At 39.5% G+C, this 21,764-nt stretch overlaps 2 protein-coding genes across 4 annotated transcripts; one reads left to right on the top strand and one right to left on the bottom strand.

Moving 5' to 3' along the window:
• Positions 1-3,103: 3,103 nt before the first annotated feature.
• On the bottom strand, positions 3,104-16,193 carry lrrc8aa (leucine rich repeat containing 8 VRAC subunit Aa). 3 transcript variants are annotated; one of them, XM_005720252.1, is made up of 4 exons: positions 16,011-16,193; positions 9,949-9,984; positions 7,051-9,175; positions 3,104-4,832 (listed from the first exon to the last, which is right to left on the bottom strand). In XM_005720252.1, exons 3-4 carry the CDS (start codon positions 9,163-9,165, stop codon positions 4,557-4,559), a joined length of 2,391 nt encoding a protein of 796 aa, XP_005720309.1. In that variant the 5' UTR covers positions 9,166-9,175; positions 9,949-9,984; positions 16,011-16,193; the 3' UTR covers positions 3,104-4,556. The 3 variants fall into 3 exon arrangements, with proteins under 3 accessions (XP_005720309.1, XP_005720310.1, XP_005720308.1); XM_005720253.1 differs by lacking the exon at positions 16,011-16,193 and adding an exon at positions 10,765-10,784; XM_005720251.1 differs by lacking the exon at positions 9,949-9,984.
• Positions 16,194-19,778: 3,585 nt separating this feature from the next.
• dnlz (DNL-type zinc finger) lies at positions 19,779-21,602 on the top strand. The gene is made up of 3 exons (XM_005720250.1): positions 19,779-20,180; positions 20,271-20,410; positions 21,388-21,602. Exons 1-3 carry the CDS (start codon positions 19,869-19,871, stop codon positions 21,539-21,541), a joined length of 606 nt encoding a protein of 201 aa, XP_005720307.1. The 5' UTR covers positions 19,779-19,868; the 3' UTR covers positions 21,542-21,602.
• The last annotated feature ends 162 nt before the right edge of the window (positions 21,603-21,764 follow it).

Below are 21,764 nucleotides of genomic sequence, written 5' to 3'. Positions count from 1 at the left end.
AAAGGGCGAACACTGACAACAAATTGTCCTTCTCTTAGTCAGTGGGTGCACAGTGTGCTGCTAAAAATGATTTTGCATACTCTGGATGTTCCACTTCCGAGGAAGAGAAAGGCAAGTCAGATGTCAGTAGTAGCAAAGGTCTAACAAACATAGCGCTCAGGACTTGACCAACAATCATCGACGCACTCAAGAAACTGAATTTTAACTTTATTTTATTTTCATATATTGTAATGGTACAAAAGGAGAGCCTGAACATTAGGCAAAGTTCAGTTGTCCATTGTTACAGACGTCCCACTTAAAAAGCCAGTGTTCAGTCCACTTGGCAACAATTAGTAAAAGGCCTTGTGATACAGACAGTGCTGAGTGAAACAAGTCCGTCCATCCAACTTTTAGTTTACATTTAACGTGATCGCTGCTTAGGTTTAAAAGCATTCCTTCCAGTATCAACGCACACATGGTTTCAAATGAAATGGATGGAAATGAACCGTTTTCCCTGATCCACAGGCATCAGAATACAGAGATGAATTGTACAGAGCAAATACAATCATGATTTATGTTCCATACACAGGCAGAAATATAATGCAACCACGGCAGTTTAAGAAAAATCTAGGGCGATGAAAAGGAAATGAAACTGTCTGGAAATGTACAATCTTGGGAAATATTAACAGATGATATACTGATGTACACAATGCCCACACTGGAGGGTGAGCTCACCTCCATTTACAGTAAGTCAAGATTGTCGAGAGTCGTTTCTGCTCAGTTGTGAAGTCCTGTTTTGTTTATTCAAAAACAGCAGTGTCCAAAGGGAAACCAGCAGCAATATGAATGATGATTATGAGCAAGAATAAACTGACCAGTCACGCTGCTTCACACAAACATTGCTTAAGTGATACATAATTTAGAAACACACAAAAGGAATTGGGAAAAGCTGGAAAATAACAAAAAAGAAGAAGAACAAAAACAAGAAAAGCTTTTATACGCACTGACTTAATGTGTTTGGGTGAAAATGAGCTGAGACTATATCTGAAACTGCTAGAGTTTTCTTGTAACCAAGGAGCACGTATGAGTCATCAAAACTTCCTCCTTTTGGTTTCCTGGGAATGTCTGACTGACCTTTTCCTCGGACCTTCACCTGATTCACTAACAGAAAAGGGAGTGGGCTGAAAATTAGACGCATGACTCAGAGGGACATGACGGTGAAGGACTGTAGAGCCGAGTCACAGCTCGAAGGACAGAACAAAAATGACCAAGGCAACTCGTCACCATAATATTTGTGCGTATGTGTCCAAACATACGCACGCAAAACAAACAAACCCCCAGATAAAAACATATTCATGAGAATTTTGACAAAGTAGTGTGAGAGAGTGTGAATGAGCACCATCCATCTTCGCGAGTTATACTGACTATACAGGCTCTACTAGGGAATAATTTAGGTTTTTATATATGTCTGAACTCCCAGAACTAATGATGTGACCCACATGTTAAGGCTAAAATTTTATAACAAAAAATGTGCGTACAGTTGTTATCCTTGGGATCAAATCAAGCAACCAGGGCTTTGTAAATCTAAAGTCTGCCATTAAAACACAACAATATTATTGCCCGATATTAGCTAATCGCCAATGTATCGGTATTGGCATTTACAACAGTGTTGCTGATAAATGAAAACTTTAAAAAAAGAAGAGACAGGAGAAACATCCTTCAACCATGTCATGAGTGTTGATGTTGCATAGATTGTCCACCGGAGGGCAGTCTGCAACTTCCCTTTCATCAACGCGTGTTTGGAACGACGCAAACACAACAGCCGCCTGATCCCAGCAGAGCGGAGGTGAATAAATAACGACGCATAAAATACATCAGGAGAATTTGTTTATGTTTAGTGCGTTTGAAAGAGAAAAGAAAAATATTGGAGTATTGGCTTTTTAAGTCACCAAATATCGGTATTAATATCAGCCGTGCCCTGTCTGCCATTAGTACCACTGTACACTGCTTAAGTGCTGTGTGCAAACAGAAAGCTTTACAGACAACCTAAAGCTGACTAAGGCCAGTTATTAGTGCTTTGAAAGTGACACTTTCCTGGAATAAAAACCTTAATTAGCAATAACAGGAACGCTACGTATTGGCAACAATGAAGAACAACATGATACATTGTTTTTAAAAAATAATAACAATCAATAATCAGACTAGATGGGCTAACTCAGAGTAAACTGCCAGTTATAGCCCAACATCATACACATTTCTATGTTACTATATTATTTGCTTGCCTATTTTTGCGGATTGATTGGCAGGCCGGCAGGCCAACAGTCCCTATCCGCATACTTGGCACTGCTCACGTTTATCCCGCAGTATGCAAGCAATTCAATTTAAGCATTCAATCCTTTCCAGGAAAGCTGAGATTTCCTGTGGATGAATCTGTTTCTCTGGCATTATTGCCTTTTTGCTTCCATTTGCAATCTCTGTTGCAATGTTAGCACTAGTTGCTCGTCAGCTCACATAAAGCTAAAGCTCCTATTTGTGCCTTTTAATACTGCATGGGAGCGCTTTACTAGTTCCCCCTACAAGGACATTTGGATTCAGTCAAGGCCTCAGTAAACAAAATATACCGTGAACAAAGGTATAATTGTATCATTAGAGTTAACCTTCCTTTAAAAAGCTTGAATCAAAAGAGAAAAACAGCAGGTAGGAAGAATACGGTACACATGAAACAAACACATTAAATATTTCAGCTATACATTTTACAGCACAAGAAATAAAAAACGAGCCAAGATTGTGATGTTTGCAATCATTCCTGGGGTATAAAGCTTGTAAAATCTAAGGCCATATTAGCTGCAAGAGATGCTTGGCTGGGGTAAACATGGCAGAATTAGTCCAAATGATGCTATTAAATCCAAAGGCCTTAATAAGGAAAGTGTTTCAAGCAAACCACGCATGTTACATTAATTTGGTCCATAGATGGTGGGAATCACATATTGCATGTTCGTTTTCTCTCTCCCTCTCTCTGCAAATGTTTCCCTTCTGTTGTCTGATCTAAATGTTTCTCCACTCTTCCATTTCCTGTTTGTCCTCATCTGTCACTTAGATAAACAGATTACATATAAGTGTCTGCTTTTGAAGCTTGACTCAACTCTTCTCAAACAGGAAGTATCTAAACTTTCCATTATCACATCTGAAGTTCATTTCCTTTGGGAGTCCCACACATGTAAAGCTTGACTAAAGCTTCATAAATCATATGGCGCATTAAAAAAAAGGAATAAAGAAAAGAAGTACCTTCATTCTTGTTCATTTTTTAAGTGTATTATCTACTCGATGTGTGATTAGCAGTATCTATGCTCCATATATTTTACCTAAAAAACCCAAAACAAAACAAAACCAAAAGAAATCCGCTGTGACTTGTAATGCAAGGACAGCTAACCTCACATAATTACATGTAATTACAACATAGCAAAGAAAATAACAATAATATGGGTATAGCTTTGACAATTTCTTTTTAAAATAAATGCAAAACCAAAACTACACGTCTATTGTGCATAACATTGCATTCCAATATTCACAATAAAACAGCCCTTCTCACAGGCCCAAACATAATGCTAATGTATGGTACAATTTAAAAGTACACCAAAATAAATTCTTGGCCTTTTCCCAACACATTACAAGGTGTCATATTAAATCTGATAAAGTAACACACTCAAAAAAAAGTATAATGCTCGTTGAAACAGAAAGATTCAAAGAAAGAAGATGGATTTGTCCACCATAACTTCCCATGCAGTTAACAAACAGCCTGCCTCACAGACTGATGTTATAGTTTAACAACTGCAGGGTATTTAGACATTGAACTGTAGAGTGTGTTCCCATTTGTTTCCACTGAATATTTGACAGCTTTGTTTCTTTGAAGTTCATCTTCTGAGCTAAGGCCTAAGCTGTGAGATCACCCGTGAGATGATTTGCTAATCTTCATCAAGTCATTTTGTCTACGTAAAAAAAATGCCTCAGAGTAAGTCGAGCATAAAGAAAGCCAGAAGGAAAAACAACACGGCGAAGCTTCATGCCTCAACACATCGGCTATCAGTTGCGCTGTCATTTGTTCGATTACATCTGCTATCACAGTGAGGCACGCTGCACCTCATCTGCAGATATAACCGTATAAAACTCAAAGGTGATTTTCAGTCTCGAGGCCAGAGAACGTCAGGCTAACACTCTTCTGTGCATATTTCCTGTTGATAGTAAAGTAGTGATAATCAGCACATTTAGATCACTGGCAAGGTTGAATCGTGCAAGTTTAAATAAACGGGTTTGCTTTGGACAGTTCCTATTGTGGCATGCATACTCAACATCACCTGGATGAAACACTGAAAGGCCACAATACCAAACCACCTTTCATCGCCAAGCTAGGTTATGAGATTATTCCACTGGCAGGCATGAGACAATTCCAAAAGCCATCACTTTCCTGTGCCTGTTGGGCCAGAACTGCTGCATCTCCTTCAAAGTTTCACAAAATTTCACTGCTTCTTCATTCCTCTGATCAAACTTCTCTCCTCTGCAGCTGTCCACAGTGGTTCGGCTCAGGCTTGTTCCTTATCGGCCCTCCACAGCTGCTCTTTCACTTCTGAGGGAAGCGTGTTGAACAGGTCCTCCTCCACCACCAGGCTGCTCTTCTTCAACAGTCGGCACTCACCGAGCTCCACCGGAAGACACTCCAGACGGTTCCCTCGCAGCTCCAGCTGAGTCAGCCCGGTCAGTTCCCCAAAACGTGACGGTAGAGTCTGCAAGCAGTTGTTCCCCAGATTCAGAGTACGAAGTTTCTTACACTGGAACAGCTCTGGGGGCAACGTCTCAATCTGAAATGGAGAGGAAAGGAGGAGGTTGCAGTTACCCTGGCCTGCTGAGGCAGTTACTAAGCAAAACATGTTTCACATAATAAGCAGCTCAGTTGTAGATCACATTAATTTCAGATGCTAACCAATTAAAACTACGACAAACAGGCAGGATCACAGGAACAAAATCAAAACTAGGTTAAATCTAGGCCTGCAGTTATATATGGGTGAACACGGTGCAGGCCAGTATCGACTTTGGTGACTGCTATGAGCAGATCCAACATTTACTATAGCAACTTAAAGACGGTTAATAACGAGATAAAAGACTTTTAAACAGCTGGGTTATTTTAATTATGATAACCATAAAATAAAGCATCTGTATTGGCGACAGACAAGCAATCTCTTGCTGCCACCTCCAAAACAGCATTGAGTTAAATGTGACTTGATTGGTTCAAATGTTTTGCCAGGTTTGGTTAATTTCAGCTGTTCTTGGATGCCGGCTCTGAGAGTTGAGTATCACACCAGTAAACAGAATCTAGGCATCATTTTAGATTACTTGTAAACTTTTGTTAAAGCCTTATTACACAATTCTACTAAATATAACTACTGTGTGCATTTTTAACCAGCTTAGTTTAGGTAGCTGGAGTGCTAGCTATTAACAAAGAAATTTTTCCTATTACTCAGGATCAACCGAGCAGAGCACAGCTGATGTTTAGACAGCTGATGTTTTATTCAAATCTTACCCTGATACTACATTCATGTGTTTGACCAATCAATGTATGCAACCAGGTCTTTCGAAGCTTAGCTAAAAAAAACATTCCCACGTCCCATGGGTTTTGCACTCAACAATAAAGCTACGGGTTGACAGAACAATTTTACATCTGATTACGAATTTTACGCAGGATGCCCTTCCTGACACCACCCCATAAAGAGGCTAGTCTCCATTCTGAATTGACCCAGCGATTTACACTATGGAGCAAACACCCAATACTACGTAAAACTGGAATTTAATCTGACTCAAATGTGATATTTAGAACAATAAAATAACAGTGGGTTTGCGATGTAACCACCAGAACGTGATACAGGCAAAGAATTTCACAATTTGTGCATGTCTGCTAAAGACTTAAAGGTTTGAACAAATTTAGGACTTGAGTTTACTTTGTGTACCATGAACCTCTGTTTGAAAACAACAATGCAGTCACACTCTGTTAAAAACTTCTAAACATTAAAAACCTTTTTTTTTATTTGGATAGATAATGTGCTGGAAGTTTAAAGAGGATTTTAAGGAAAAGAGGCCCCGAGAGCCCAAAACATCAAAAGGACCCCATTTAATGGAGCTATTTGTAGCCGCACACAAACCTGCTGGAAGCTATTTTCAGCATGCAAGCGCAGTAGAAAGTCTAGTAAAACAGCAGTAATAATAACCTTTACTGAAAAACACATGATGCTGTATGCATTCTCAGTGTTCAAAACAGTATTATCAGGAGAATTCACCAAGTGTTTCTTTAAATTCTCACAGTAAACAAATGTGAATGAAATGCCCCAAAGCAAATAACTGAGTTAAAGCTTAAATGATCTCCTTCATCAGAAACCACAGGCTTCAATCCAACTGTGAATTTTTAGCATGATTGAACATGTTAATGAAAAATAACCAAGTTTATGATAATCTGCCACCTTAACACAGTGAGGGAGGCTAGATTTGTGGAGAAAAGCGACACATTATACAAATAATACCATATACACTTTGTAATAAATACATAGCAATGACACATTTTGGTCCGCTTGGAGTTCACTTGGATTTTTTTGTGTGTGAAAAGAAGCCAAACCACAGGAAAAAGCTACAAGTTTACAAATTCATCAACTAATTTAGACCAGCGTAAACAAACTATAAAAGCGCCCTTAGACAAAGACTTGGACAGCTGTCAATATACCTGGGTGGTCCACCTAAGTAAAGTCTTTGTATGGGAAGCACTACAGTCCTACTGTTATCTTCAAAGGCATAATTCTACACCAAGAACATGTAGATATTTATAATGGCTGACCTTGGTCAACAACTTATCGGGTTTTTAAGCTAACCTTACTGACATCTATGAGAAAGATAAAGGGGTGGAAACATGACTGCAGAATGAGAGAACTTGATAACTTTTACTACACTTTGAATCACCTTGTTGTTGAATTGTGCTATACAAATAAACTTGCCTTGCCTTACAATGAATAATTTAAGAAATTCTTCGCTACTCACCCTGTTTGCTGTCACTGCAAAATACTGCAGGTTCTGGAGGAAGCCCACATCTGGGTGGATGCTGGTCAGATTGTTGTGGCTCAGGTCTAAGAAGCGCAACTTGCGGCAGAAGAAAAGCTGGCTGGGGATCCTCTCTATCTTGTTCCTATTCAAATAGAGCCTTTCCAGGTTGGTGAGTGTTCCGATCTGAATGGGGATATAGGCAATCTGGTTGTACCACAGCTTCAGGCACACGAGGCGGTGCAGGTGCTGGAAGCTGATGATCTCCTCTATTGTCTTCAGATTGTTGTCCTTCAGGTCGATTTCCTGCAGGTTGTGCAAGCTAAAGATGGAGTGCGGAATACGTTCGAGATCGCAACGAATGAGCTCCAGCTCAGTCAGGTTGACCATTTTCTTCAGGCTGTTGAGCACCATTAGTTTGGTGCCCTCATTGTTGATGGAGAGCTTCTGAAGGTGCACACCCACATCCGTTACCACCTGGGGAAGCTTAGTGAGGTTGCTCTTAAGCCGTAGCACTTTGAGACTTTTGAGCTCTCGGAGCCCATCGATGACAATGTAACGATTATTCTCAGCACTCAGGTTCCCGGTTAAATGCAGCTCTCTGAGATTCTTCAGGCTGTAGATCCACAATGGGATCTCCTTGATATCAGTGAACTTAATGTGGAGGGACTTCAGATTCTCTCTTAGAAAGGCCAGAGCTGGAGCCTCAATTTTAGCCGGGGTGTGATAGAGCCACATTTCTTTTAGGTTGGAAAGCTGGGCGATGATTGGAGGGATAGTAACATCTGGAATAAGTTCCAGCTTGAGCACCTCTAGTTCAATCAGATCAAACACCGTGTCTGGAATCCCGCTGAGCATGAAGAGGTGCAGCTCCAGCTTCTCCTGGGAGTTCTTGGTGATACGCTGCCGTAGCTTCTCCAGTGTCCACTCATTGTTCAGGTTGAGTTGCCTCAGCTTGTTTTCACTCACCTCTGACAGAAACACAGCAAAGCGCTTGGAGTAAAGAGGGTCATACTGATCTATCATGTGCAGCATGAAGGCAAAGTCGTTCTTTACATCTGGGATGTCACTGTAACTGCTTTCCTCACGGATTGCTTCAAAGGAGTATCGTTTCAGGGAGCGGCTGAGCATCCAACAAAGAGTGTACATGCAGATGAGTCCATAAACTACCACCAGGGAGATGTAGAAACAGGCCAAAATCCTGAAAAGAGTTGCTAACGGATGGGCGCAATGGAACGAGCTGTACCCGGTTAGATTCTGAATATTCTCTGTGCACAGCACATTGAAGCTGATGTGTTTTACATAGTGGGCTGTGTAGCCAAATATCAGTATAAACTTTATTACCTTGATAATGGTCTGACGTATGTAAAGGCGGTACACTATATCACCCTCCTCTACATGTATTCTGAACTTTTTAACCTTTTCAAAAAGGGCCTTGGCCTGCTCCCCTTCCTTTTTATCTAAAACTCCAGTTTCAGAGCGATCAACAATTCCTTGTTCAATTCTGGTCTTTGTTCGTTGGAGCATGGGCACACTGGCCTCAACATCCTCGCTCACGTTTGAGGCCTTCTTGTCCATTGAACCGTTCATTTTCCCCACAGGCTTGGGGTCGCTCTCCTCCACCACGGTCTCAGACAAAGCTCTCGTTGTCCACGGGGAGTCGAAGCACTTGAGGAGGATGGAGACAAAATGCTCCACTTTAGAACTCGTGCGGGGGAACTTAAACCAGAAGTTGCTGCAGGCCAGGAAGATTAGAGTGTGGAGTAGCACCAGATAGGGGAAATATTTGGCAAACCAGTGTAGTTTTTTCTCATAGCAGACTGCGTCTACATAGTTATACTGATGTCGGTCAAGGTCATACTGAATGCCTTTGGGTTCCGGTGCGTAGTGGGTGGTCAGATTCGGCATGGGCATGACTTCGCACGAGTCATTAACGACCCACTTGCAAGGCAAGCAGATCATCTTGTCCTGTGTGACCTGCAGTGTCCCGCCGAACACCGCAATCATCAGCATGACGATTGAGATGTAGTCTGTGAAAACGTCCCACCATGGCTTCAGGATGCGGTACGCTGGCTGGGTGTCAGCAAAGTATCGGAGCTCTGTGACGGGAATCATGATGGTTTATCTAAAAAAGCAGAGACAACAGAGGATTAGTTCATGACATGTTAGGTTAAACTGTGTTTTGAAAACCTTAATGCTGTGGGGCAAAACTTTGTATAAATTACACTCAAAATATTATTCCTGCCTGTTGGCAGCTGACTGTGGCAGCTGGTTGTGAATATTTTAAGCTTTTTCCTTATGAAATCCAGTTGAATAGCTGTTTTTCTTTGATAGCTTCTATGCCAGTTTCTGGGATTAAGCCAACCATTGTTTTCATTAGGAATTAATCCTCTAATTATTTCCTCATTCATTATTTCTAAAATGCCATGAAATAGTGAAGAATGTCCACTATGGTTTCCTGAAAGAATACATTTACAAATTACACTCCAAAACTATGACACAGTCAATTTACAAATACATAAACCAGAGAGAGTCTGATGGTGCACTGGAGAAGCAAATGTTTGGATGTCTTGTTTTTTTGCATGAAATATGATTCAAATTATTAAACCATCTATACAGTGGAAACCCATATTCCCAACAGCAATCAAACATATTTGCCACAATGTGTCTTGGAGAATATCACAGCACTGAAAATAGTACTAAATGGATACCATAATAGCATCACCATTTCATATAGCAGGATAAACACAATCCTTTCATTTTACACTGCACAATTGGAAGGAAGCTTGCTTTAGTCTTGCCTTCTTGCTCTTATGTTATGTCAATATTGATGTGAATATTTTAAAAAGTCAGACAGCAAATTAATAAATGCCACACACACAAATAGCACTAACTTACAATTTGCCTTTTATCCTGATGTAGCCCAACACGCACCTATGAGCAAAGAAGTGGAGGTTACCAGACTAGAAACACACAAAACACGATAGTTCTGATAGCTATTTGTCCTACAACTAAACAAAAGATCCTCTGAGCATCTTGCATGGGATACAGCACATTGCAGAGGCAATAGCAGCACAGACCCCGAAGCAGGCATGTTCATACAGACTCGGTGTCTCCACCTGTACTGCTACGTAGCCCTTTCTCAGAATGAATACGTTTTAACATGTTACTCCTTACAGAAAGGGCCACGAAGGAATGTATTCTCCCAAGAAGCTATGTAAAATCCTGCAAAACCAACAAATTTCCTGATTGTTTTCCCCCAAAAAGTGAACAATCCAAACAAGCAGGAATACTTAAATTAAAATCAAGAAAAACAACTTGAAAATGGATGCTAAACCCATTACTGAACACAAAGCTGCTGCTGGTCCCACGAAAACACAAATCCCCCAAAGTGAAAAACTCCTGAGGCTTGAGTATGTGTGTAAAAACCACAATCAGGCATCTTTTTCAAACAGTAAATAACAATAGACTGAACAATAAAAAAATAGAGCAGTCAAAGCAGCTTTTTTTCACAATTCAAGATGTTTTAAAGGATCATATTAGCCCAAGTATAACCTCCTACACAGAAATACAGTTTCATGTGGACACAAATCTGATAGTAGAAGAAGAAACAAATCAACTGTAATAGTACTACTTATTTTTCTTCTTATAACAGTAAGGAAGAATCAAAAACAACAAAAACTGCATCTCCCTGTTTGTTCAACCACCCCCTACCTTATGAAAGAAGATAGCTGCGCAAGTCCTCACAAAAACGCATTGTTTTTTATCCAGTTCAAACCAGAATGGCAGCGGAGTCGCTGTTGGCCTCCTTCGTTAGGCTTCTGCTTTGCTTTAACACAGAAATTACAGCAGACTGAGACGCCAACAGCTGCCACAATACCCTTAACTGTAACCAGTCAGATGGTGTTATTCCACAACAGGCTATCTTTGACTCCAATGCAGTGTACACTTCCCTGTACCACAACAGATTCATAACAAACCCAAAAGCATTTGACATGCTCAACTTTAAAATGTGACAGATGGAAATTCTGGTTTTGCAATACAGTGAAACTGCTGCATATTTTCACTTTCGTGTCTTGAAGTCATTGGTGTGTCGCTTAGATCACAAGTTTGCCACAATAAGCTCATATAAACTCCAAGTTCCATGTAACATAAACTAATTGCCAAGATCTTCCAAGAATTTCACACCAGGCTCTGAAATAACCCTAACAATAATAATGGATGATCCGGTGAGGTCACAATGTACCACTAATATCTTTAATTCAAAAGAACATCCGAGGTTTGTTTCACTTCATCCTGGCACAGGAAAATAAACACCAGTCTGCAAGCAGCTTACCTTGAACCACACTACACTTCTCCAAAATCATCCCTCTAATAATTTCAACCAAGGACTTCTCTGAGGAACTAAGGACTTCCTGTCACTATCCCTGGTGTAAAATAAAAAAGGTCAAGACAGGATAATATAGTGACTGTGTTCTTTCTTGTTTGCTATGTTACCGCAGTACATTTCTCCTGATTTTCTTTCTCAAACAGAGATGCCTTTGTGCAGGCGAAGTGCAGGTGAACCTGACCACCGAAACAGGCAGTGTATTACAGAGCCAGAAATAATTTCCCTCAAGGACACTAGTGTCCATTTGGTTTGTCACAAAAACAAATGGACATGCCTCTTTTGCAGTATATAATGGACTTTCCTTTAAAATAACCCCAAGCAACCCCAAGTAGCTTTAAGTGATATCTGACAGCTAATCTCCAAAAACTAAATGAACTCCAGTGAGGGGAAAAAAAAACCTTCCTGTGGGGCTTAAACTTAAAATCCCACAGGAATAAGTCGCAGGTTCGTATGGGTGCCACTCCCTACTGCTCCTTAGGATAGATTTTTGGTGGTAGGCATACTTTAATACCAACAACTTTCCAAAGACCTTAAAAAAATAAAGGACTGAAGGACTTTCTAAGGACTTAAGGGCATCATCAATGTACACATACAGGCAGCGTAGGACAAAAGTGTGCGTAGTGCAAAGATCAGAGCACAGCATGCAATCGTGAAAGAGATGAGAAAAACCCCAAAATGATAACAAAAGAAAAAGAAAAGGAAAAAGAAAAACGTGCTATAATCTTTGTTATGTGTCCATGATGAGAAAACACTGAACAAGATGGTGTTAACGATGGACAGCATGTCTCCAATGTGATTTGAACCCCACTGAATGTGCACATGACACCTTTGGGAGAAACTTTTAGTAGACAGAAGAGACAAAGTTGAACTTGTTGGCAAAGATAAACAACATACTTTGAGGGAAAAGGGCACTCTATACTAAGGCTTAAAGCTCAACTCAACTAGGCTGGATATTTAAAAGCTGATATGATTTTTGAATATTCAAATAGTAATTAAAAAATGAGATACTTTATGCCTTAATAATTCCTTGGGTTTTTTTTACTGGCATTTGCAAGGATATAATACACTACTATCACCCAAAAGGGATGGTAATGCACATGCAAAGCCAAATACAGTGAGAGCTGTCAAAAACCTTCAAATAGAACTTAAAAAATAATGCAGCAAAGCTAGCATATCACAAGTTTGCCACAACTATACAACAGTCATCAGAGAGGAGTATGTTGGAAGGATGTCTTTGTAGAATATTATATTTGATTAGAAATGCCTGTTAATCCAAACCTTGAAGCAGGGTGGAGGTAGCATTATGGGTTGGAGCTGTTTTGCAAGTTCAGAAGACTTTCCAATCGAAAACACTGAATTTAATTTTTGTGTTTAATTCAGCAGTCTACGAGCAGAAGATTTTGAAAGGCTGGGTCATACAACAGAACACTGATTCAAAACATATAAAAAAAATACAGATAAGCCCATGTCTCAAGCCACCACGAATTTCTTTAAATGTTGCTTCCAAGGAGCCAGACTTTATTGTAACTGTTTAAAGTGGTTATGAGCAACAATTCTCCAGGCTTTCTGAACGTTTTTCAAAACTTTTTTCTTAACTAACTGGCTGCTTTTTGATTGATTGAGTATCTGAGTATTTTTAGAGAAATTATTTTCATTTATTTGTTTATTTATTTCACTTAACACTGACAAGCATAAACAAGACACCTAACTCAAGGGATGAACGAGTGTTGTGTCTACACATAGCAGACAACTTAGCAACAAACTCATTTTAAATTGCATCTTTCGACAGTTCGTTACTATTTTTGCTCCAAGTTGATTGCCAAATAGCCATTAGCTAAAAACTTGGCATACGTCAGCATGAAGAAATTGCACAAGCGGAGGACAAAAGAAGAAGTTTCAGGCATAAAAATAATTTTGCAGTATACGAAAATGAAAAAAAAATGCAGCAAAGAAGCCATTTTTAAGGAAGGGAAACAGGGAGAAAAAGCTGAGGTAGATATGAGCTCAGCTAAAAATCAGCGACAGCTGGTCTTATAGAGTGATGAATTTGAAGCTTTGGGGTCAAAGTGTCATAGGAGGAGGTCAGGAGAGAGGTACAACTGGGAGTATGTACAGCCAAAACACGGTGGAGGCTCAGTCATGGTTTGGGGTTGCATTTCAACAAGGGGTGTTGGGAATCTTATCAAAACTAATGGAATTATGAAAGCACAAAAGTGCCCCTAGATTTTGATCCACGATGCAATACCAGCAAACATCCTAGAAGAGCTTTGCATGTAATTCCAGAAGAACTATTCCTGAAGACTACCCATAGAAATTACAAGAAAGCTACCTGTGAGATATCAGGTAGTGTTGAAGAACAAAGGTAGACATACCTTTGTTAGAAGGGGTGGCTTCTAATGATCTTAGAAGCCACCCCTAAAGAAATGAGGTGTGGTACAACACTTGCACAGTAATGACATCTCACTCATGACTGTGTCTTTCCAGTTAAGATTATGACGGCCTATTAGCGTAACTTAGCAGAAGACCACATCACAACTAATTAATTCTGGTTAATTTCTTGCAACTGTACACATGTGGACAGAAAGATGGACAGATACCAGTGCTGCCAGCACTTATTGCAGGCAGGAAGTTTTATTACATTCACTTAGATTGATACACGCTATAAACTCCTCTGTGTTTGAAACATCTCTCAATATTCCCTTGGCAACTACTTCACAAATTTCCATTTAAGTGCCGCAAATATTTATAGGACCTCCAAAGCAACAGAGAGCATCACTTTACTAACGTCTTCTACGCCCTGTTATCACGTACCATACAGCAGAGATGACTAAGGAACAGCGTGTTTTGGATCCCTTCATCAGTTCACAGTTGTTGAAAGTATTACACCCAGATCTCAGGGTTGTGTCAACAGCATCCAGTCCAGGCTTGTTGCTCCAAATGTGCTGGAGTTGAATATCAATTTTAAGCGACAAAAATCAGCTTTTTTCCACCATATTTTGACACTGTGTGGTACAAATAATGTATCATTTGAAGATAATGAGGTGAGAAATCATATATGAAAAGACTAAATGGTAAATGGCCTGTATTTGTATAGCGCTTTCCTAGTCCTTAAGGACCCCAAAGCGCTTTACACACTCAGTCATCCACCCATTCACACACTGGTGATGGCAGCTACATTGCAGCCACAGCTGCCCTGGGGCGCACTGACAGAGGCGAGGCTGCCGGACACTGGCGCCACCGGGCCCTCTGACCACAACCAGTAGGCAACGGGTGAAGCGTCTTGCCCAAGGACACAATGACCGAGACTGTCGAAGTCGGGGCTCGAACCTTCCGAGGTGAACTCCCAACTCTTGAGCCACGATTGCTCCGACTAATCCTACCTTGGTCCGATTCTAGCTTTTCAAAGGAGGATCCCTGCACTTAACAATTTTTCCAGCACTTCCCAGCACTATGTGGCAATAACTACATAACTATGTGATCTGGATCCAGCAAGTCAAAGACATTGATTAGTTTCCCGTTATTATTTTTCCATTTTAGCTAATACTTAGTAAATCCTGATAAAAGTCTACATAAGGCTGTAATGGGGCAGTTGAGTTGCTAGTCTACATCAGCACTACATATCAGCAGTGACAGTGTTTTCTAAAGCCACAATCCACTCACACTTTATAAAGAGGTCCTTGACCACAAAACTGTTGCCTAGAACGCGGAAAAGAAAATGAAAAGAAAAGAAATTCAGGCCAAAAACTTGAGATCGTTCTTCACAGCCCATTTGTACAAAGCAGAATTATCACAGCTTCCGATCTCAGCCCATCTGCCCAGCCCTGGGGCATCAAATCAAGGGATGGAGAGGACAAGGTCTAACAACTGCTGACTCACAAAGAATGTACACCAGTGATGTCATGCTCTCACACATGTTCACAGTAATGAGAGGTCTGAGACATAAACCGTTTAAAACTACTTTATAAAGACATATCCTGATCTTATAAATTAATCATTCTAACCATATTTGTGTGCCTAGCCTGCCAATGGCAATATTACTACAGCAATGCGATAAAATCATAAGAGCTCTTACATGTATTTTGTGACTCTGTAGTAATAAAAATGAGAAGAAGAACAGCTCCTTATGAACTTAATATCCGAGAAACATCGAGTTACAAAACAGAGCTCTCCTGTTTTCCACTGCATGCACATGCTTTGCGGCTGCTGATGGGAAAACTTCCGTGTTTTAATCTGCTGTTTATAGCTTCAGTGTTTTATCAGCAAAAAACTGTTTGCGCTAAAAATCCCAGAACACCTCGCCTGGCCTTTAGCTATGGACAAAAATGCATTTAAACAGGACCGAGAATATTTCATTAGCTTAAAAAAAATCAATCCGAGGCGGTAACACAGTCGGATAAAATTACATGTAATCCAACCCCCCCAGAGCGACCTTTAGTTAGGTGGTCCTCTCCACAGCAAGAGTCAGCAGAGCAGGGACGGGAAACGATGTCTCATGTCGGTGCTCAGTTAGCAGTCTGCGGCAGCTAACTGGTTATATACCAAACACCCTGAAAAATAACAAAAGACCCACCTGTTTTGCTAAAGCTGGTGTCTCTCGCCTCCTCCGCACTCTGGTGAAACATTTCTCAAACAGGCTTCAGAAGCTGAGGCAGCTCGGACATCAGGCCGGAGCCCCGTTATGCTGCTACGGTAGAAGAAACCCGCAAGAAGGCTAGAGCGGTGCGGGACCGTCGGCTCCCACAAAGAGCTCTGTCCGAGCAGGGACGGGGGAAAGTACAAAATTATACAGTTTTTCAAAATAAAAGCACAACCCTCTCATCTCACTCTCGCTCTGTCTCTCTCACTTCTGTTTTCCCCTATTTTCTTTTAGCTTTCCTTTTTAAGTTTTATTAAATTAGATAAATAGGTTAGTTAATTATCTACTCCCAGTCGGTCGCGGCAGATGGCTGCCCCTTCTGAGACTGTTTCTGCTGGAGGTTTCTTCCTGTCAAAAGGTTTCTTCCCACACTTACCTTACAGTATAAAGTCTGTGAGACAAATGTTGTGATTTGGGGTTATATAAATCAAATTTAATTGAAAAATTGAATTGAATTGAATAGAATAGAAATAAAATTAAATACAACGGAAATGAACTGAACTGAACTACAGCCCTCTTTAAACTTAAGTGGGCCAGTGAAAGTCTGCATTTCTGTAAGTGTAAAGAATTGTAATTACACACTTAACATATCTTAAGATAATAATAAAAAGTGCAATTCATCTTTTCTTTTCTACATGATAAAGAAGGGCTCCTTTGGTACATAAAAAAAACGCTGTCAGTCCATTTGTTTGGGCTTGTAAATTGTAGGAAATAAATGTGTAAAATTACACATTGCTCATTGGTCAGAATGTCCTGTAATTATAAAAGAGAAGGGTTTTGCTAATTGACAAACAAAACACAACTGTATAAGTTATAAATGTGTTAAAAAAATGTAAACAGTGAAAAAATTCAAATCAATACTTTACGCGATCTAACCCCCTTTTTTTTCTTTTTTTTTCTTATTTTTACATTTACAGTAACTTTAAGGGTTTAAAAATAGCAACAACAATAAAAAATCACACTCATCTTCATTCACCAGCAATTTCTTCTTTCGGCTCTTCCACAAATCTCTGCAGTGATTGCACGGTGGAACTGTACATAAATTTTTAATAACTACCCCACATACAGCATCTAATTTCATTGGTACACTTGCACATAAATTTATGGTAGTTTAGGTAGGTCATTCCAAAAATTTTAGATGAACTTGTCACATTTCTTCAATTTTTAAGCTGCCTGGGCTGCTTGTGTCTGTTCATCCACATCCCAGATTGACTTTGGGGCACCTCAAGTCTAAATATTATCGGAAATGTGCTCAACCTCATTCCAAGCATTATATATTCACTTCAGAACAGATGCAAAAAGCCTTCAAATCAAACTTTAGATGGAACTGTTCCCACTGAATAATACATGTTTGCCTAAAGTGAGGGCTTATGAATAAGGTATGAATCCTCCCTGTAATGATCATTTGTGCAGAATATCATATAGTACAGTCCATAACATGTTAATAAATACACGTGGCATAACGTGTTGGGTTTTGAGATTATTTAGCCTACTTCACTTTGTCAGACAATTACTATTAAGTGATTTTTTTGATTCAACAGGTCTGGCAGTAATCAGGCCTAGGTGAAGTTAGTGAAACTGAACTTAGCTTGTGACAAATGTGACAAGTATGAAATAAGAAATTTTCACAGCACTAAAACCTTCTAGTTTAGAAATGTGTTTATTTAGGTCATCTGTATCACAAGTCATACAAGTGAGCCCTGTGCTTGCTCTGTCACAGTAACAAAGAACTATAATACCCAGACACTGCACATGGACCCATCACAGAGACAGTGTGCCACAGAGTTCCACTTTTAAGACATCCATACCTTTTCCTTAACCCACACAGCTCAGTGCATTTGTCATTTGTGCTTATTGCCATTCAATTAACCTCCACAGGCCTGCAGCAGCCTTGGCCACAACCTACTGGAACATTGTAAAAGGTTTTGTTATACATTGTGTCCTTACCGCTTCAATTCCCACTAAAGCCTTGGGAAACAATGAGGTGATGAAAAGTGTCTGTGAACTACTCAGTTAATGCTAATAATATGATATATGATTCTGGATTTGTGAAACAATGGCCATCCCAGAGGTGCAAAATCTGAATCTGAGACATTCAAGACTGTATTGACCCTCATGTGAGTGACTCCACAGAAATGCCTGACCTCTTCAGATATTCAATGCAATTTAAACTTTATTTTTTCTGTCATAAATGAAAAACAACCTTTGCTGTGGAGGGCTTTGCGGTAGGTTTTTGGCAGGTTTAGCTCCTTAGCCAGAGAAGCTGAACTTTGTTAGAATTTCCTTCAGTGTATGCAAACAGAATTTGAACCTGCTAGGTGGTCCAGCTTGGGGTAGTTTGAATAAATAGACATCTGAGATGTTTATTATATAGTAATGCATCGTGCTCATGAAATCGTCAGCTACAGTAAAGCATACTAACACGGGACTAACACAGCAGGAAAAGAATCAGTATTTGTTTATACTGACTGATGAAGGTCTATCAGGAAGTAAGGTGTGGACATAGACCATATCACAAATTCATTGTGTTTCAGAAGTGTTACTTATATTTACAGCTCATTTCTGCAGGGCAACCTGCTTGTGACAAATAAAGCTTGATGATACTGATACTGATACTCATTTACAGCTGTTTAATGTTCAATGTTTTTAATGCATATGCATCTTAATATTTGATTATTTTAAACTAACATCTTGTTTATAGTAAATACTTCTTTATGTCTCCTCCTTGCAGGTTGAGGTGTGGATGTCCATATGTCCTAGTCTCACAATATGACCACAATATCTGTAGGACACCAACTGCTGGATTGAGTGATTATAATTCCGTGGTCAAAGGTCAAGGTCATTGTAAGCAAAAACTGCAACATGCTACATGAGCGTGGAAATGCATGTGTTTAAATGTTAAAGGTGGATGTGATGTATCTTGGTTAAAGGAAAGAAGAGCTATTAAAGGCATTTATCAACAAATTGATATGATGAAAGAAAGAAAGATAGGAAAACTAAAATGTTCAGTTTATGTTTACATACTTGTTTACTATTGGACTGTTTGTCTGTGCTGCTGAATTGGCTATTTAAATCTTCATTTTATCAGAGAACACAATGTTGGATAGCTGTGGAGTTATTTTTTTGTCAAAAGTCAGAAATGAAATGATTTTCTCAAATTGATAGAAAAATAATTCCATAGATCACTTGTATCTTTAGTTTAACATTTTGGTTCAAATTCAATTATCGAAATTCTTGGGATATGTGAATTTTTTTGCTTAAAGATTTACAGAACTTCAAGTAAATGGTAGAGAAGATAAACTATAAAAATATGGAGTTATCCGTAATGGGGTTTTTGGTAAGACAATAAAATAGACACGTTTCTTCCGTGTTAAAGAGAAGTTTTTCCTTCCCACGGTCCTTAACGTAAAAAGGGCCTCGCTGTTGTGATTTGTTGATAAATAATAAAACTGAGTTAACTTGAACTGAATTAGCATAATAGTTACACAAAAATACCTGTAGATGACCAGGTTGTGAACATTGTTGTCAGCTTATTATTGTAAATAAAAAACAAAGAAACACACTAAACACATCTCAAACATAACTGAGATGTCTCCAAAAGAAATTCACGTTACGGCTTTCATTTAGAAATATGCTGGCCTTTGTAGGAAAAATAAATCATTTAATTCGTTTTATTTTGAAAATGTAGGTGCGTGATGTCATCAGAGTGCGACAACATCCACGTTGATAAGTCATTAGCAATTTCATCTGCGACTGAAAAGGGACTTTTACCGTTTGAACACAGCCGTGAAAATGTTGTTTCTACAGAAGTGTCTGACACTCAGTTATTCTTCGAGCACTGCGCGAGCGGTCAGCCGCTCTCTTTGGTCTCACCGTAACCGTTCAGTTTTGCGCAGACTCTGTGCTGTGGCTCACTGTCCAACCGCAGCCGGGACAGGGCTGCTCTCTTCACAGGACAACATAGGTTTTCGTCTTCTGTCACCCGCTTACAGGTGCACACCTCGTTTCGGTAGTTACCGAGGACTCTCAATTTCACGGAATGTCAGCAGTGAGGCATTGGGACAGATTCAGTCAACACACTATCACCTCGTTTACACGTGCAAGGTAGCGCACGCACACTGTGTTGAGGTAGTTTTTGTTTACTTTTTCTTTTAAAGTCATGTATATGACACGCAGACTGTGTCCTGTTCGCAGGTTTGCTCCACCAGATCCATGCAGAAGATCTCTAAGCTGGCTTACCACAAAGGTGTCGTCATAGTCACGTGTTCAGGATGCAAGAATCACCACATCATAGCCGATAACCTCAAATGGTTCACCGACTTGGAAGGGAAAAGGTTGGTAGTGCCGTGGACTCCTCACTGATTCAAAACAACATCCCGAGGGTGTATTGGGTCCTTTAATCTGGCAGTATTTGCGGTTCATGTGATTAGAGCGTCTGATCTAATAATAAAACAATGCTAAGCATCCCAGAATAATTTTGAAGCAGTCTTCTCTGTTGCAAGAAGGAGGGGATGATTTAACTTAGCCTTAAACATGAATGAAATTCTTGATGTTTTTTGCCCAACAGTGTACAGTACAAAGTCTCTGTAGGGTAATTTTAACGTTTTTAATATTAAGTTATTTTCTTGTGTGCAGTAAAGATTTTTTTTTTGGTACAGACAAATATGTATAAGATTCCATACAAAGTGAGTGTAAAATAATAATTAAAAACAAATCAGTCGAAAAGATTTAGTTTTCTCCCTGGAGTGGCTCTGTTGTGTAGTGGTTAAATAATTTGCCTTACATGTATAAGATACTGGAAGACAGACAAACAGAGCCTCAGAGTGGCTCTGTTGGTGGAGGGAAGGGCATCCAGCACAAAATCTGTGCCAAATCAGTGTGGATCCGTCCGCTAGGAACCACTTGAGAAGCATCCATCTACTAGTATCTACTATTCCTTGGAGTTACTGTATATAGAGCCAGTACCTGACAATCATTTGTCTGCATGAAAAAGCACCATGAATCAGCATTAACTGCATGACTGTATCGCCTTATATTACTTTAGTGGTATGTATAAACACCAATATAATTGTAAAACTATTAGATTAACCTGGCGAGTTTATTAGTCAGTAATTAGTAATGTCTGATTTTTATTTTTATTTTTTTACTTTTAATACCGACTCTTACGTGTTGTTTAACATAACAGCAACATCATAAAATATTATCTGCGACGTGTCTGAATCGCAGTAGGTAATTGATATCTCTGTTTCAGCCAATGACTGCTGCTGCAGTATATTTCAGTATAATTTTCAGTGTTGGTCTTTTGCTTCAGAAACATTGAGGAAATCCTCGCTGCCAAAGGAGAGACAGTGAAGAGGGTTGAAGGAGGTGCTGCTCTGGAGATAGTGATCGATCAGTCCACAGAAGACAAGCCACAGTGTGCTGAAGACACAGAGGAGTCTAGCAGTGATCCAGAAAAACGATAACGCTCTGCTTGTACTGTAATGTTTATACTGTAAAATTGCTATATTTAATTTATTAATAAAATCCCATTTTTTGAAATTTCTTTTATTTTTTCATCGTGCATTTTGATCATTTTAGTGTACATGATAAGCTTTCAAAAGAAGGTGCTGGAAGTATAAATCCAACAACTAACTGTAGTTGAAGCAAGAATAGTTTTTAATTAAATAATAAAATAACTATCTCGAA

This window comes from Pundamilia nyererei, unplaced genomic scaffold (assembly GCF_000239375.1).
Source record: "Pundamilia nyererei isolate P.nyererei 1_Seehausen unplaced genomic scaffold, PunNye1.0 scaffold00002, whole genome shotgun sequence".
In the NCBI taxonomy this organism is placed as follows: Eukaryota; Metazoa; Chordata; class Actinopteri; order Cichliformes; family Cichlidae; genus Pundamilia; species Pundamilia nyererei.
The sequence above is the reverse complement of the archived record's forward strand: the minus strand, read 5'-3'. Positions and strand labels throughout refer to the sequence as shown.

Excerpts from the sequence above, each read along its gene's own strand:
- lrrc8aa (XM_005720252.1), bottom strand. The coding sequence starts at position 9,165 with ATGATTCCCGTCACAGAGCTCCGATACTTTGCTGACACCCAGCCAGCG. Across the intron at positions 4,833-7,050 it reads TTGCAGTGACAGCAAACAGG|ATTGAGACGTTGCCCCCAGA; the intron begins GTGAGTAGCGAA and ends TCTCCATTTCAG.
- dnlz (XM_005720250.1), top strand. The coding sequence starts at position 19,869 with ATGTTGTTTCTACAGAAGTGTCTGACACTCAGTTATTCTTCGAGCACT. Across the intron at positions 20,181-20,270 it reads ACCTCGTTTACACGTGCAAG|GTTTGCTCCACCAGATCCAT; the intron begins GTAGCGCACGCA and ends TCCTGTTCGCAG. Across the intron at positions 20,411-21,387 it reads ACCGACTTGGAAGGGAAAAG|AAACATTGAGGAAATCCTCG; the intron begins GTTGGTAGTGCC and ends CTTTTGCTTCAG.